Here is a 17,820-nt window from a genome sequence, read left to right as displayed (position 1 = left end):
GAAGCAATATAAGCAACCACACCTAATGTTGATATAATCTAACATACATGTTATACATTAAGGACGCATAACTGGGAATGTCTTAGAGAAAGGGAGAAAACATTTCCCTTTTATGGATCAGAGTGTCTTGATGACAGAAAATGATTGTTGTTTGTTGCTTTGATCAGAGGGACTTGGTGCCACTTTTTATGTAATCTGACTTGTCAAGGCTGTATTGCTTTGGAAGCTATATTTTGTACAATCAGGGCAAAGTACAAATATAGAACAAGCACAGGACCCTTCAGTTACAACGAAATGAACCAGATCTTCACAAGACTTAATTTACAAAGACTGTAATTTGACTTCAAGATGCTCTTGATCAAATTGGAGGATAGTAATGGTACTATTTTTCCCTGTTCCTGACCTGTCAATACCATTCAGTTGAAATTTTAAAATGACACTTGGGGATTTGATTGCTACTGAATTTAGTACCTGCTAATTTCACATCAAAGCAGAGGTTAAAAATTTCAGAGCAACCACGATATCTGCTAGTTTTCACCACTTCAAGAAATTGCAACTTAAGGTGGAGGGGCAAATTTCAAGCCTAGGGTATCATTGGGAAATGAATTGAAGACAAAATTGACAATCTGATAATACAAACCTATGGGCTACATTGGGAATACTACATACAGCTCTGGTTGCCACATCTCAAAAGGGATACTGTAGAACTGGGAAAGGTGCAGGAATTATCAGAATTATCAACTGGCTGTGGCAATTCCTGATGAGGAAAAGTTGCAGTATTGTGTTACCTGGCTTCACAATGTGAAGGGAGGCAGATAAGGGTGATGATGTCAGAGCAGCGGCTGCAGTGGCATAGCCAATCTACTACCCACCCTGAAATCCCCACTGCTTCACCTCTCTCCATCTTGGTTCATGGAAGTGAGCACTGCATTAGGAAACCAGGTAAGCAATGCCACCGTGCCCCACCCCTCCCCACTGGCTGCTACTGGGCTGTGTACTCTCTCCAGTATTTGAGATCCCCAGTTGCTGGGGAACAATGCTGGGAGATGACTACTGCATTGTGGGTTTCCCATGGACTGGTCACTGTAGGAAACAGGACACTGGACTTGATAGGCCTTTGGTCTACTCCATCAGGGCTCTATTTACATTTTCATGCAGTGGTTCCCAACTTTGTTTAAGCATGGATAATTTAAACATTGCTGATGGTTTTTGTAGATCCTGCTGTAGCAATCACAATATGTGTGCTATATGCTGTAGGCTTTCCAACTGTATTCCCCCCCCCCACCCCTTTCCTTTCGTTTTCATTATTACAGTTAACCTTGCTTATAATTCAAACAGTACTACAATATAAGAAACAAAGGAAGCAATAAAAACACTATCATTTCCCAAACCAGCAGCAGGAATGCAATGCTTACACATTTCTGTTTACTGTGCATCCATTGCATTCCTGCTGCTGGTTTGGGAAGCAGCATATACAAGATGTTAGTAAAATCCACATCTACCCTGTCATTTCTTATGAATTACTGAGTTTTGATGCATTTTCCACCAAAGCAGTTTTGATCCGAATTGAGGGGAAAAACAATCTAGCTCTGTTCGAAGGTGGCAATCTATACACAGCCATGGGGAGCTGAACTCCTAGGGGCTGAGACCTTTTAGGGTCCCCAATATTTTGGAAGGAAGGGGACACCCTGTGATGGCCTGGGATTCCTATTCAGAGGCTGAACCAGAGGAATCCCAGCCTGCACAGGAGTCCCCGCCTCCAGGGCCGGCTGAACTGGGGCAGGGCCTTGAGTCTGAAGCGCCTGCACCTGTGCTGGATCCTCAGGAGCAGGCACCAGGTGAATCCACTCTGGCTCCAGAGGTGGTTGAGGACTCAGTGCCTACAGGTGAGTCTCCCCCTGGGTCCATTAAACCTTCAGCCTCTCCTGAACTGCAGAGGCTCAGGGCAGAGAGGCGAAGGGAACTGGTTTCTCCCAGGAGGAATGCTCGCCTTAAGGCCAGGGGAGGCTGGTCTCGTGGGGGCCGGGACCGCCCCTGGCCTCAGAGAAGATAAAGGCCAGTCAGCCCGGTCCCAGGTTGCGGGAGCAACGTCGTCGTTGAGTACCTGCTCCTACCTGGACCCAGACCTGACCTTCCAGTGTTCCTGTTCCCCGCCCGGCTTCCTGCTTCTGACCTTCCAGTGTTCCTGTCCCCGCCCGGCTTCCTGCTTCAGACCTCGTCTCGCTTCTTGTGAACTGTTTCCAGGCTAGTGACTCAGGACTGATCGTTGACTACGATAACGGTAACCTTCCCCCTGGGACCAGCACACCCCCCCTGCAATGTTCAAAGCAGGCAGAGGAGGCCAAGCGCAGAGCCAAGTACAGTGTGGCTTCTTGCCATGGAGAGGAAGGAGCAGGGAAGCAGCCCCCAGCCAGTGGCGGTGTCAGGAGAAGTAGCAGTCACCGGCCATTGAAGCTGCGCTGCTCAACTCCCTGGCTCCTCCTGATGTCCTGACATCATACGCATGACTTCGGGATGTCACTGTTAAGAGCTCATCCTACACTCAAGCTCATCCTACACTAGCAGAGACACATGCCCGACTGGTATGTTCTCTCCCTCCTGGTCGATTGTTCAGGAGCTTCTTTCTTCTGCCCGAACATCACAGCGACCGATGCCAACAGACACCGGCACACTTAGGGATCTGCAGAGTCTTTGCAGCTTGCATAACAGACCTCAGCAACTCAACTTAGCATTTTGGCTAATCTACTTTATTTACATATAAACACACACGGAGCACTGCAACATGGCTCCCTCTCTCTCTAGCATCAGACAGCAAAGAGAAAAAGAACAAAGGACAATAGTCCCACTTTACGGAACACAGTAACACAAACATCCTGTCTCCGTCACTTCCCACTCTGTGGAGTCAAAACATATACTGTCATGTGATAGACAAAAATCCCATGACTGCAATCATGGAGCAGGAATTCTAACAGTCACACGGATGTCAGCCACCCCTTTCTCCCTTAGAAGTTGGTGCCTCTGACACAGCTGCTATCTCTCATCCTAACCAACCCCACAGAGGCATTGTGAGTATCCCTGGAAGGGCTTCTCATATCCTGCCCAGAGCAACTTGGATGAGGAGTGGGATAAAATGGAATTGTTGGGAGCTGCTGGGGCTCCAACCAGGGCAGCTCCCTCATGCGGTGAGCCACTGAACTGCAAGATGGAAGTTGCAACATCTGCCTAAGCAGTGAAGTACTCTTGGGCCCTAGATTGACTTCACCCACCCATGCCAGTCACTGGATCCTTCTGGACAGGAAGGAACACATGAGAGGATTCCCTGCTCCATTTGAGACTTGTTTGAGCAACATGATCTGCTTGAATTTTGGTGTGCTCTAAAATTGGGCTGAAGTATTCAGAGAACAAGGAGCGAGTAAGGAAGGACTGAGAGCTGATGATTCCAAGAAAGGAGTGGGGTATACAATTCCTCTCTGTATTTAATTGACCTGCTGCTTAGTAAAAGTGCATATGCAATTTGCCTCTACTAATACTTGCATACTGGTAAATAAACCAAATATTACAAATGTGCTGTGAGTCTCCAGTGTCTCCTCTCCTTAAGAAAGCCAAAACTCAGGTAGTGCTTCCCCTAAAACTTCTCACGGCTCTGGAAGGTGGGAGCATGTGAAAACGCAACAGCTTTAAATACGAACCAGACATATTAAGCTAATGTTTTCTCATTTCAGTTATCCTGTCATGTGTGATGTCTTCTGTTATTGCTCTCCTAGGATGTAAACAGAAGCCATTGAAACCAACTTCTGATAGCCACAAATGTCTTTAATAATTTATTCTTTGCGGTTAAACCCTCCATGAGTTAACATCTCGTGTTATTTATAGCTTAAACCAAGCACTGGGTTTGTACCGCAAAAGAAACAAAGGAGACTGCTGATTGATCTGAACGGTAATGAACCAAGTTCATTTAGTTACACAGCCAGAGTTCTTCAGCTTGCAGCTTTGACTGGAAGTCTGAAGGAGGCAGAGAAGTGCAGAGGAGAGGATGCAAGACAGGCTGCGAAACTGAACAAACGGGAAAAACTGTTGTAGAAAGTGTTTTTCCCCTCATCTTGGGACTTGTTCTCTTAATCAGGTATTCTTTGTGCAAATATCACTGTTCATGTTCATGCAAAAGGGCAATCATTTATTTATTTTTAACCTTTGGTGCAATATTGAATTTTTCAGGGCTTTCGGGCAGAGTAGAACCTTGATTCTTCCAAACTGTCCCAGCTGTTGTTTTTTTAACATTTGATCTTTCACACTTTTAGCCTTGGTTTGTCCATTTCCAGGAACAGTTTGGATTCAAATCATGCTGCAAACTGACTTCAGAGGGGATCTCTGTAAAAAACCTTTTGAACCAAATTGACTCACAGGTGGAGGAAGTAGATCAGTTTCTAGTCCAAACATCAGCTCCACATATATACTGATACACAGCTATCATGACTGATAGCAATTGATAGCCTTGTCCTCCAAGAATTTGCCTAATCCTCTTTTAAAGTTGCTATCACTGCCTCTTGTGGGAGCAAGTTCCATAATTCCATAGGTCACAGTCTTCTTCACTATACTGAGATGATGCAACTTTTATGTCTCCTTCCCTTTCACTGATGTGTAAGAGGCCTCCATAGAAGTATGAAAACAGGGTTGGTAGAATACACTTTGTGTTTGAAAATGAATAATAGAAATATGCTGGCCTACATAGAAGACACCATTTCCCATCTCATTTCAACAATCTAGGGCAATCTCAAACCACTTTTTCTTTCCCTTATACAATTTCAGCATGTGTAAAGAATTAGTTATGTCATCATGATAAAATTGATTTGAGATTGCAGCAGAGAGCTAGAAATGCTTAGCATCAAAATGTGGACTCTAAATCCAGAGGTTTGTTTAGAGCTTTTCTATTAAATTAGAAGTTGTTCCCTCTGTTACATTGAGTTGCATTTTATTGACCACATCCTAAATATTTCTGATTTGCTTTTGTAACTTAAAAAAAAATCTACAGTAAAGCCATCCATCAATAGGAGCAGCAAAATATCAGTTGCCTAAAAGCCTGGCTTGCAGAAGTTCCTAAATATAAGCCAAGATAGGCTAAACCAGATTTCTTTAGGTGAATGGGGCCACAACCAAACAGTCCCTGCCTTGAATCTTAGCAATAACAGCAAGTCAAGGAACAATCGAAGATAGCTGTTCAGAACTGGAAGAAAGATTGTCCCAAGCCAAGAGCTGTGGCCTTGGTAACAGTAAAACTACCATTTGTTTCAATACAGATGGCATATGGGAAGGATACATTTGGTCAAAGTATTATCCATAAATCCAGCTTTTTCTGTCATTCATTGGTCCATTTCTCAGGAACACGAATATGAGCCCATTTTACAGTATGTTTCCACTGAAATCACTACATCAGTCGAAAGGTGCAGAATTGCCATGTTCACAGGCAGCACACCACCGACTTCCCCAAATAATTGCTTGGGTTGCTTGTGTAATCATTCAGTTAATTAATTAAATGTATTTATAACCTGCCTTTCTCTAAAGTTGGGACTCAGCTGTTGCCATACTATTGAAGGAACAGGTTACCCAAACCTGACTGTGCAGTCACCTGAACCAGGCCCTAAATACCAAGACATTCAAGAACCAAGGTTTCACTGTATAGTAAAAGTTTGGGGACATCTGCTCTAAGGGAGGAATTCAATGCCATGCTCTTCTGCTCATTCTGTCAGAGCAAGCATTTCAGCTTGTCGGATAAAACAATCCCCCTTCTCCTCCACCCACATGCTATTTGATGTGTTGTCCCGACCCTCCAGAGTGGATTTGGGAGAGGCGAGGGAAGGGGGTACACATTATGCTCCTGGGAGTCCTTGCACTGGCTTCCACTAGTGTGCCAGATTTGTTGAATTGGTGTTCCATTTTTTTTAAAAAAACGAATTCTTATTGGATCCATTTAAAACTGTAATGTAAGTGGTCAGATGACAGCTCATTTAGATTTGTAGCTCTCACACAGGGAGAAAGTCTATAAAATGATTTTTGGATCTTTGCAGGCCATATGATTCATAAGCTTGTGAACTTAGTGCAAATGACACTAAGAATGAACTCCTTCCATTCATTTAAGACTGGAACTTTTGTCACCATAAGATAGGAATGAAAGAATAGTCTATTCCAAGACATGACTGACCCCTCTTGACCTGTATGAAGGAAGAACCTTGAATGAATGTTCATGATCTGAAAGTCACCATAGGGTAAGAACAAAAAAATAGTTATATACAATTTTTTTTTACCAAAAAATAAAATAAAATAGAAACTTGTCCTATGAGCATTCCCTTAGAGGTATTTTCAGTAGTGCTCAGCAATTTCCTTATCCTGGTACTTGTCAGTTAAGAAGTGATACACTGATTTTCTAATACTTACAAAATGCAGGGCTCAGGTACATGCTAGGTTTTTGTTGTTTAAGAGTTTTCTGGTTGAAATCCACAAAACAGTTACCTGGGAATAAGTCTCATTGAACTCAGCAAGGCTTACTTCTGAATAGACATGTGTAGAATTATGAATTAGCTTTCTTTCCTCCCCATTCTGAACACAGAACTGCCCTGTTCAGAATACTTCAAGAGCATCTACAACACATGAGTAATCATTTTAGAAAACTGAATTTCCTTGTTGAATACAGGTGGCCATTCCAGTCATTGTCAGACTCCAACTCCCATCAGCCCCATCTGGAGGACCACAGGTTCTGCGTTACAGAACAAGGCTTGGCTCACTTGCCTGAACCAAGCAATGCACTCTGTTGGAATTTGCCAGGATGGTGTTTAGCAGTTTGCTCCTGAATTCCCTTGTACTGGATTATGTGGGGAAACATTACAGAGGATTGTTTACAGGTACATCAGGGTTCAATCCTAACCCCACTTACATGAAAGTAAGCCCCACTGAACTCAGTGGGACTTACTCTTCAGTATACATTATTAGGATTGTGCTGTTGGCTTCTGAGATCTTTTAGTCTTTCCCTCTCTCCTAGTTTAGTGAGATACCTCTTTGTCACATCTGTCTGGTAGGGGGAAGCATAAGGAGCCATCTGTCTGTCTATGCCATTGAGGACTGTACAAAAGCAGGACAGCAGCATCTGTCTTAAGGGACCAACGACAACTGTCACAACTTGGGCCAAAGGCCCCTACAGGCAGGGAAAGACAAGAGCATATTGCATGCTCCCTTAAACTGCTTTCTCCATATGCTTCTGCCGCTGGCCTGTTAGAACTACCTGTGATTCATAAAGCAGGGCAGGGACAGGTTTAATTTGGATTGAATCAAGTGCATTATCTCATATCTCCTACATTATCCACCTGCACCCCTTCACATGTCATTGCACCAGTCTATTGTTCAGCTTAAAGCTCTCTTTTCTAACCCACAAGAAATTAATATGATGAACTGAAAAATGTAATTGTTTGAAGTGTAATTGGTCTGAACTAATGACTTCAATCTGTCATATGTAACTTCTGTGCTGATGCTGCCGACAACAGTCTTGGCAGCCCTGCATTTAATAGCATATTGCAGAAATAAAAGATGGTCAATGAGGGTCTGCAAAGCTCTTTTACCACTAACATGCCGGAAGCTGGAAAGGAATGGCAATTATTTATTGGCAGTGCCTTGTAACTTCATTTTACCAGCCATTTACTGGCCTGTATTAAACGCCAAAGATTGTCGCAGAAATGCATGGGAACATTTAAAAATATCCTTCTATTTTGACAGAAGGATGTGCTGGCAATCACACTTCCCAAATTAGAACATCTTGGCAAGCATGTGCGTTTGTCTTGATCAATATCTTTTAAAAGAATTTACACTGATTTTTGTAATCTCACATAGCAGTAATGCTCTGCCCTTTAAATCTGAGTCTCTGTACACTTGCAGTTAAGTGTCTGACATTTACAACTCTTGGGTTAATAAAGCAGAATTTATGGGCACCAGCTGGTATGGAAAGATTGGTTGTGAGCAAAGAAACATTCATCCCCCCTGATTCTTTAGATTATTCAGTTTAAAAGTCTCCGCTTTTGTGATCACATTGCATTTACCAGCATTATGGCATTAAAAACAACAACACACACACGGTCTTGTAACTGTGCCCACAGTTATCATATCACATATCAAGATATGGCCAACTGTGTAATATAATAGGCACTGAAGCACTTCCTGCAAATATTTTTGTTTGAAGCCTGCTGTTTGTACGGGAAAATGGGAACTCCATATCTGAAGCAAAAAGGAAGGAAATTCTTAACACACATCTTTGACTATCAGATTCATCAGATCAACTCAGGATTTGAAAACAATTCAAAATAATTATTTCCCCATGTGTGTTGCTATTAACAATCAGTTAATGGTTTGTGTATTATTATTTTTAAAAAAGATAAGTACACTATCTACATTTACCTACTCTGATCCCAGTTGGCTGCAAAAAGCAAAAGTATCTTCCTGCCGTAGTGATCACGGTTTTCCAGCACTCCTGGGAATCCATCAGTCAGAGCTCGTTTGATCCCAGGATCATCAGCCTTAAAATTTTTGAACATATCCAGGTTCAGCTGACGGTACTGGAAGTACTGAGCCAGTAATCTGAAGGCATCTGCTTGGTGAAACTTTCTGGCTCGGAGAAATCTCAGGATGAAGGCATCATCTGTACGTAAAAACCCAATGTCAGGCCTTGTGATGATCATGTCCCTGACCTGCTGGATGTCCTGGTGCAAAACATCTGGGTTTTCATTGAGTTCAAGGCGGGCTTTCTCTATCGTCTCTGGGCTGAGACCAGCATGTAAATGGGTCATCTTTGCAAAAGTCTCTTTTCCAAATCCTTAACTTCAGCAATTTCCTTAGAAGATATTCTGGTCCCATTCAACTAACAGTCTGTGGTGATCCATCCAAGTGCAATTTGTATTATATTTTGTAATATATTGAAGAATACAACAATGAGGAGTTTTCCATACCCATCCAAGGATTCTCACGTTCAGTTCATATCCTTAGATATCCATCCGTAGAAATGAATCACTCGTATCACCATCATTCTCTGAAAAATACATATATAACAACCACAGATTATATTTGTTTGTAAACAGACTGTACACATTTCCAAGCATGTGTATTTCCCCCTTTTTCTTTAAATTGCTACTGCAGATCTGATTAAAATTTAAAGACCCAAACAGTTTTAGAATGAGCTACTTAGTACAATGTTATCATTATATATCTTGCATACATAATATAGAAGCCTCATGAACACAGCTTGATGAATTTATAATTGAACCGAGCCTTTAGCAATGCTGAAATTGCACTGATTTAACATTATATTACGATTCCTTATTTAATTAGAATACAAATAACAATGGCACTGAGAGCTCAGTCAATGTCTTCCCAGATAGAGTTATACCAGTTTCCCTTAAGGAAGGCCCCTTCTAGGCCAACCTCAAGAAATGATGCCCCAAATAGTGGCTGCTCCTTACTTATTAGTTGGAGCTCCATTCCAGATGAGCCCACCATTTCCAAGTAGCCTCAGGGCAGCTTCACATATTAAAAAGGAGTTGCCACCAGTCAATGATATGGTAGTAGACTAGTGGTGCTTCTTTGTAGCATATAAAGACATGTGCAGGGTGAACATACATCCGCTGCATGAGCTGGGAACCTTTTCTAGGTCAAGGCCCATATTCCCTCAGGGCCAATTTTTCTGAGACACATGCCAGTGGTGGGTGGGGTCAGAGGCAGCAAGAGTCCAGAGTGGGCAGAGCAATAGATGTGAATCTTGCTATTATATATTAAGCTCCTTTTCAGCCACGAGAAAGCCAGAGGTTTTGACCCACATCTACACATCTCCCCATTCCCCTGTCCTTCATTCAGGCAAGCAAAAAAGCATGATTGTAGTTCAAGGATACAGTCCAGTGAGGCAAAAGCACTTCAGCAGGGCCTGGGAGAGTCTTGAGGGCCCTACCCCTGATCTACAAATTGCACATGTCATCCGTACAAATGTCACCAGCTGAAGATGCAAAAGCCCTTGCACACCTGGCTTAACTTCTTTGCCCAATTACTGCTCCTAATTTTTTAAACCAACCTACCACTGTTACACTGGTGCCTGCTGTGGCAAACATGCAAAATACAAAAAGCAGACCACCTTTTCTAGTCACACAGTGCGCATGCATGCCCCAACAATGGCTTCTCAGAGCATCAACCTGCAACAGGTCTACAGTTTGTATGTAGATGTGCACCTCTCTTTCATAACATACACATTCATTGCAGAAAGCAAAGGTATAACCTTACTAAAGATAACTACCATGCCGTTTGAAGCATCAGCCTTATAGGTTATTCCAGTTCCCTGTGCTGGCCTAGATACTAAAATTGATGGAGAGGTTTGGTTTGGTAAAGCCGAGAACTAGTTTTGTGCTGCATCCTTTACTGTATGGATGGAGGAGCAATTTTCAGCCTGATGGCAACCTTCTCTCAGGGACTGGGAGGACCAGAGGAAAAAGTGGGCAGAAGAATGGATCTGACTCTTCCTTTGTACAGAAGGCTACATTCCAGCCACAGAAAAACGTGCTTCTACACATATGCTGCAGCACACATTTCATCCTCTGTCCAGGCAAGCAAGCAGTTCAAGGGCACATGCCAGCCCGGAAAAACACTTGAGAAGGGCATGGGGCAGGACCAGTGAGTGGGGTGAATGGCCTGCAAGAAATCCTTTGGCAGGATAGAGAGGTGTGGAGGACCCCACTTGGCCACCAGGTGTGAGGGCTCACTCCCTGGTATAATGCATGGATCAGGAGACTGTCTTGCTCCAATGAGAGTGTTTTTGCCACTTTTATAAAGTAATGGGAGATGTGTGCTCCAGCACTGGAGACTGGTGCCCCAAAATAAAGACTGCAAAATTGCCAAGACTTCCTGCAGTGGGCACATGGTGTGGTAGCTGTGCATTTCGGCTTGCAAGAGGGAACGACCCCCTCTCTGCTCCCCCTGCATGCTTCCACCCACAAGTCTGTTTAGGGGGTGGGACACATGAGGGGGAGGAGAGGGGAGAAACTCCATTGCACATGTGGAAGTCCTAGTGCAGGACTTCTGCTGATGGGACTCACTAATTGAATCTGGCCCAGTGGACTATGCACATGGTATATACTATTTCTGACAGTGCCAGCCTTCTTAGGGGTGAATATATAGTGGTGCATTGCTGAATGAGAGCCTTGGTGGGGGTTTTTTTAAGTAAGTCTCAAGGGAAGACTTCAGTAGAATTTATCTGCAGATCATGGTTGTTGAGGTTTACAGTTTCTGTGAAATATCCCACATTACATGTGCATACTGTGGTAACTAGACCACAATGAGTATTAGAAAGAGATTCTATTGTACACACTGGTGCATAATTCATTTTTATAAGCCTTCTTTCATTCTAACATCTGGCTTTAAAGCAATATGCAGGCAGCCAGAATAATCAATATTGCTTTGAACAGCAGGGCTGTTTCCTGGAAGCATTACCAGGTGTTAACTACTATTGCTCCATTGAGATATTCTTACCTAGTGGCTGAAGACTTGCCTGTCATGGTGTTTTCATTTATAAAAATGTTTTCATGCCCAGTAGACCATTTCTCACACAACCTTCCCCAGTTAATCCTTTAATTCTATTTTCAAAAAGCTTGTTCAGTCCACTAAGGGGCACATTGCCAAGGTATGGAAGGATTTCCAGGGATAGCCCTCCAGATGTTGTTGCTTGCTTGCTACCATCAGCCCCAAGCAGGATTGTCAGTGGTCGGGGATTATGGGAGTTGTAGTCTGGCACCATCTGGAGGGCACCACTTTAGGTGGAGCCTTCTAGGTAAAGGATGGTGTAGTTTCAGGGGGCATCTCCAGCTGCCCTGTAAACTGATGTACATTCATAGACTTGGAACAAACTCCAGAAGTGCTTCAGAAGTTTGCACAAAAAGGAAAGTCTCTCCACTTCCCAGTCATCATAGAGCAGCCTACATAATCCAAATCAAAGTGCCCTAGAAATACCGGTAATATTCCCAGGACAAGTAACTCCAAGGTTGTAAACCTATTTATAGGTTGCTTCTAGACTGTTGTGGGATGCCATTGGTTGTCCCCAGCACCCACACAATATCACTGTCATCAAAATGTATTTTCCCCCTCAGATTTAATCTGGATTTACCTTTTGCAGGGGAAAGCCAGGTAATTTTTTTATTTTATTTTTTTTAATTGCCAATGATTGCAGTATTAAACTGCTGTCTGGAAGCATCCACAGTTATCTAGGATTAATGTCACTGAACTCCATGGAACTTGCTTTTGAGTTTACATCCATAGGTTTGCACTATCAATGACTTAATAAAAAACAAAAATTATATTTTAAAAGTCTTTGATCGAGCATCATGCTTCTAATTTCAATTTATTTTGGAACTATTTATGAAGTGCAGACTGTCTTAGGATACTTGGAATATTGAAACAGTCTGGGCCTCTTTACCAGAGGCAGTGCAGGTTGTAATTGCAGGCATAAGGTGATATTGGAGGATCATTTTTTAAAAAAACCCAGCCTATGTTTGCTTGGCCAAGAAACATCTTGGTGGCACCATCTTAAAATGTCTTCTGGACCATTGGTACTACTTTCCTCTCTTTGGATTATGATCCCACATGTGCTGCTGCTTCCCTGCTGCCCTTCCCACCTAATCATTTTCATTTCTTTTCTGGTTTTCTCTGCCAGAGCTAACAACACGACACAATGCTCTTCCTTTTCTCTGTGGTGTGAGCAATGCATTGAATCATTTTAAACTTCTAGTTGTGGTATGAGCAAGACATTGGGTGTTTTTTTTTAAAAAAAAAAACCACTAGTCTGCAATTCTACCTGGAATAATAAGTACAGTGGATTATATTAATTAATTAATTAATTTTTAAAAAATAGCATAGACCATAGGTGGCCAATTTAATTCCTTCCCTTTGTTGTAGACTACAACTCCAATCACCTCTGAGCATTGGTCATGCCAGGCATGGCCATGTACCACATCACTGGGCTTACTGGGAAGAAGAGGGAGAGGGCTAGGTTTCAGGTAGGCTGGTGCAGTGCAGGTGCAGGAGCAAGAACAGAAGAGTGTCTCCACCACTGCATACATGCACACTTACAACATTTTCTTAGCATGCAGCATTTCCATAGTTAAAACCATGCTCAAGACAGCTTACAACATGAAGAAAACCGCACAATTAAAAATATAACAAAAGTCACAAATGATAAATAAAATGCATCAAAAAGTACACAGCCAAACTGAGCAATGTCCACCCCATGCCACCCAGCCCACTATCCCTCCCCATCTCCCGCCCAGAAAGCAGAGAAATATGGCTGATGGGAGGCCAGGTGCATAGCACTGGCTGTCCCTAGGGCATGCTGGCTGGGGCTGATGGGAGCTGGAGTCAAACAATACCTAGAGGGATAGATTTCCCTGATATATATGGTGGTGGTGGTTCTTAATGGGAGGAGCATAGCCAAAGAGGCAAGGAAAAAGCATTAAATGACTCTGGTCCTTGGCCCAGCTGAAGCCCAGCGCCAAGGGCCACCTGGCGTTTCCCCCACTGTGAGAAGCAAAGCTACAGGGAACCAGGCAGAGGGCCTTCTTGGTGGTGGCGCCCGCCCTGTGGAACGCCCTCCCATCAGATGTCAAGGAAATAAACAACCACCTGACATTTAGAAGACTTCTGAAGGCAGCCCTGTTCAGGGAAGTTTTTAATGCGTGACATTTTAATGTATTTTAAATCTGTGCTGGGAGCCGCCCAGAATGGCTGGGGAAACCCAGCCAGATCAGTAATTTTGGAGCAATAATATACTGTAATTTTCAACAGTGAACAACCATTCACACTACATAAAAGAGCAAGCAACACACAGAGAGAGGATGATCTTTTTACCCAAGTCCGAAACAAAATCTCAGGGCAGCTTCTTAGGAGATAATTTTGTAATGAGCTTCAATATTTGAATCCTAAAGATAAGATTGCTGCATAAGAGGTGAAATGCACACATACCGGTATGTTTTATTTGGTGCTTGCTTAAAGCTTAAAATTTAAAGTGCATGTGAGAAGGCAAGGTATGTCCTCACCTTTGCTTTAAAGGTTGCCAACCAAAAAGAACATACGTACACGCCCTGTACATGGGGTACAGCATGCATTTCCATTTGTTAGGGTATTGTGTCCCCATTTAGAATTTGTCATATGAGAAATGTGATGACCCACAACTAGTGTAAGTTCAGGTGACTCCAATTAATATAATGAAATTTCATCACTGAGTGGCGCCAGCCAAGCACTTGCAAGTGTGGTTGTTCAACAGGACGTTGCCAGAAAGGAAGTGTGTGGGCACAAAGGAAAAGCAGACGGTACTGTAGGATGACTCAGTATTACAGTATATAGTTCCAGCAGTGGGGGCATTATGTTAATAAATTACTTTTAAGCTCTTTTAATTTGAATTGTATGAAGTATGCAAGACAAAAAGCATCTGTAATTACTTTGCAAAGGAATATGTATGTTATTCTCTGTGGTTAAGAGACTACAAATACTACAAACACTAGAGAAAAAAGCCAGAAAATTCTAACACATGCAGAGCATAACACAAGTTTTGCACATGTTTCCATACTTAACTAGTGAATTGTTTAGTGGTAAATGTCTGAAACAAGCCATGATGCAAACATTTCTAACATTTACTGGTAAATCTCTAGGCCAACAATCAAAGATCATCGTCATGTCCATCCTTAACCTGCACATGTGGTATTTACCAAGGTACAACTCAAAATCTCTCAAATGAATTTTGCAATACAGCCATGTCTAACATTTACCAGTGAATTTCAAGAACTACCAAGCAAATGCTATGACTTCACCCTCAGTTCCTCAGTTGTCTCTTCTTTTCCATAGTAAGCATGTGTCTTGTGAAAAATTAACAATTGCATACACAAAATAAAGACTTTGCAGTGGCTGACATGGCTAATATTTCAGTCTTTATTTACATGGAAGTAATGACTACTGATTTCAGGATAACTTACTTTCATTAAGTGCTTTAAAGAAAAAATTGTACTATGTTTCTTTGTGATGGGGATAGGGGATAAACTACTTATCAACAAAGCAAACAAACCTTTCTGTATTAAAGACATAACTTCAAATTACATTTGGAATTTTCCTGAATATGTAACATTGTGTGAACCACTGATCTGCAGGCCTAATTCAGCACTTTCTAGTTACTGAACACAATACTTAATTAGAGTACATAGATGAGCACTGCAAATAAGTGAAGGCTGGAGAGCAAAGACTCTTTGAAAAGTGAAAACAATGTTTTGTGATCACACATCCAACCATCATAATGCCTATTTGAGAGTAGCAGAGAGCTTTATCATTCCTTTGAAAGCTCTGGTTCCTATAAATTATCTGTGATTTTTAGAGCAGGGATGAGTCAACAAAACTGGGAGGATTATAAACGAAACTGTCTAAAATGACTAATTTCTTTCTTTTCTTTTTTTAAAAAAACTTACTAAACTGTGACTTAGGCCTCTGCAAGCAAGTCAGCAAAAGATTTTCAAAATGATAAACAACCTACTACCAGCTGAAAAAGAAAAGTCATACCTTTGCTGTTTGGTGGATGACATCATGCTGTTACATAACGACATTTTACTTGTTGGCACTGCACTAACTTTTAATGTACCAGACCAGAAAAATCTGTGTTATCATCTGATTAGACCACGAAAGCCCAGGAAATCTCTCTCTGATCTGCCCTTTCCTTCCAAATATAAACCAATCACTGTCTACTTATGAACAAAGAACAGCCATCTGTTCTTTAACTTTAATAATATTTTCTCTCCACCCCCCCCCCCAACCGCCCCCATTCCCAGTGATATATCGAGCCACTGGCAGAGGCCATTAGAAAATATTTTCAGCAGCAGAAATTGCTTGTGAAACAACGCCAATATAACACTTAGATGTGTTGGGAATGGGTGTGTATGTTAAAATCCTTCCATTTGCTTCATAGATAGATGATAGAAGCACTTCCTTACTTTCTGCAGTAAATGCTACAGAGAGGAATGGGTGGAAGTGATTCACTCTCCCTCCTCCCTGTCCCATATTAATAGGGATGCTTTCTCGTCGAGAAGGAAATTCTATTGACCCTGTTTGATTTCCCCAGTACATCCTTCAGCTTCTGTTTTAATATGCCTGAAGGAAGCAGACGACGATTTGCTTAGGAGCAGGCGGCATCTCTGCAACTACCCCAGGGAGGCACCGCGCTATCCTACCCCTCGCAACTCTCTCAGGCTTTGCTTTCCCTTCTCTAAATGGGTAACCTTCACTTGAACTTCCCCTCCTCAACTTGTGCCTTCTCTGAGGTTTGGGGGTGGGAGGGATAAGGATTCTTCATCCCCTCCAGCCCTGTTTTTCAGTTGATCCCTTGAGAATTGCGGGATGCTCAGTTTAAGCAGATTTTTTATTTTATTTTTTTTTTGCTGGGGGGGGGCGTTAAAAAGCAGAAAAGGGTAGCCGAAAGGCAGGGAAGAAAAATGGGTGGGGGGAAGGGACGTTAAGCGCAGATGGGTTGCAGGCGAGCGCTGTCCACGCAGGATAGTGCTGAAACGCCGCAGCCATAGTATTGCAACAAAAAAGAAGGGAGAAAACAGAAGCTACTGCAGACACAAGAAAGATCGTCCCAAATACCTTTAGAGAGCCGTAAGGAAAAACGAAGCCCCGCCTTGAGTGAGGTTGTCTGCAGGAACCCTTGCCTCCAAGATGGGTGGGTGAGAAGGTAGCTGACTGTCCGCCTCAGCCTAGGATCTCTCTCCAAAGAACTGTGAATGAGTGAGCTCCGGCTCCACGGGGCGATGCATTTTTGGGTAGCATGCGCGCGTGTGCGCCTTCTCCACGCAGTGGCCTGCCGTCCCCCTGGGTCCTAAAGACCTTCTTCGTTCAACCCAATATTGTAACGAGAGAGCACAATGTGGGAACACTCACATAGACGCAGAGACCCCCTTTTGTGACAGATTCTTCCACGAATGTTCTTCACAAAGCGTTGACTGCAGATTTGACCAAATCAAAAACAGGCTCCCTAAGGGGGGGGGGGTAAGCCACCTGATGCATCGCCCGGGGCAGAGCTCCTGAAAAACCCACCATTTCCAGGTGTTTGTAGTTAAAGCGGTGGCGGGGGGGGGGGAGAGTGGAAACGGCAGCCGAAAACCCACCTTTGTTTTCCTGTGCTTTCATGGAAGAAACGGCACACACACCTCCTAAACCTTGAATGTAAAAAGAAAGGAGGGAAATAAAGAATGGCAGCCTGCATAGGAGCTGTAAGAGATGATTGCTGCTGGGCACCAGCAGCTTAAGATGTTGTCACTATTAAGCACTGTTGTTGGAACATAAAATCTTCATTGAACATCTTCCCTGTTTTCCAGTCAGCAGGGACTTAGAGGCCTTCTAGTTATAATTTCTGCGCAATTATGGACTGGGGAGCTGCTGCCTGTTAAGTGTTTTCTGATCTGTGCTATGCACAGATGCAAATAGATGGAATCCTGAGGTTTTGAGACATACATGGAGCTTGCAAGCTACAAAGAGCCTTGGGTCTGCTTTTCATTGCTGGGGAGTAGTGCTGTGTCATCATTTTCTCTTCTTTGTGTGTGTGTGTTTTATTATTCTCCACCAGTTATTGAGAAAATAAATTGCATTTGCAAATTATTAAAGGAGAGAACATTTGAGCTAAATTCTCGTGCCCAGGGTGCAAGGATTTTGTTGTGTTTGCCTTGCTTTCAAGGTAATCAAGGGGTCTTTGTGGGTGCCCTTTCCTTCATTCTACGAATAAGC

General features: G+C 42.8%; 1 protein-coding gene across 1 annotated transcript in view; it reads right to left on the bottom strand.

Moving 5' to 3' along the window:
* Nucleotides 1-16,984, bottom strand: part of CLVS1 (clavesin 1) — a 66,335-nt gene extending 49,351 nt beyond the window's left edge. Inside the window, exons 1-2 of the mRNA XM_081205006.1 lie at nucleotides 16,684-16,984; nucleotides 8,434-9,061 (exon numbers count right to left, since the gene is read on the bottom strand). Coding sequence (XP_081061132.1) covers nucleotides 8,434-8,822 — 389 coding nt within the window. The 5' untranslated portion in view covers nucleotides 8,823-9,061; nucleotides 16,684-16,984. The remainder of the gene's footprint in view (nucleotides 1-8,433; nucleotides 9,062-16,683) is intronic.
* Nucleotides 16,985-17,820: the final 836 nt, after the last annotated feature.

This window comes from Podarcis bocagei (assembly GCF_964188305.1).
Source record: "Podarcis bocagei genome assembly, chromosome: 8".
NCBI lineage: Eukaryota > Metazoa > Chordata > Lepidosauria > Squamata > Lacertidae > Podarcis > Podarcis bocagei.
The sequence above is the reverse complement of the archived record's forward strand: the minus strand, read 5'-3'. Positions and strand labels throughout refer to the sequence as shown.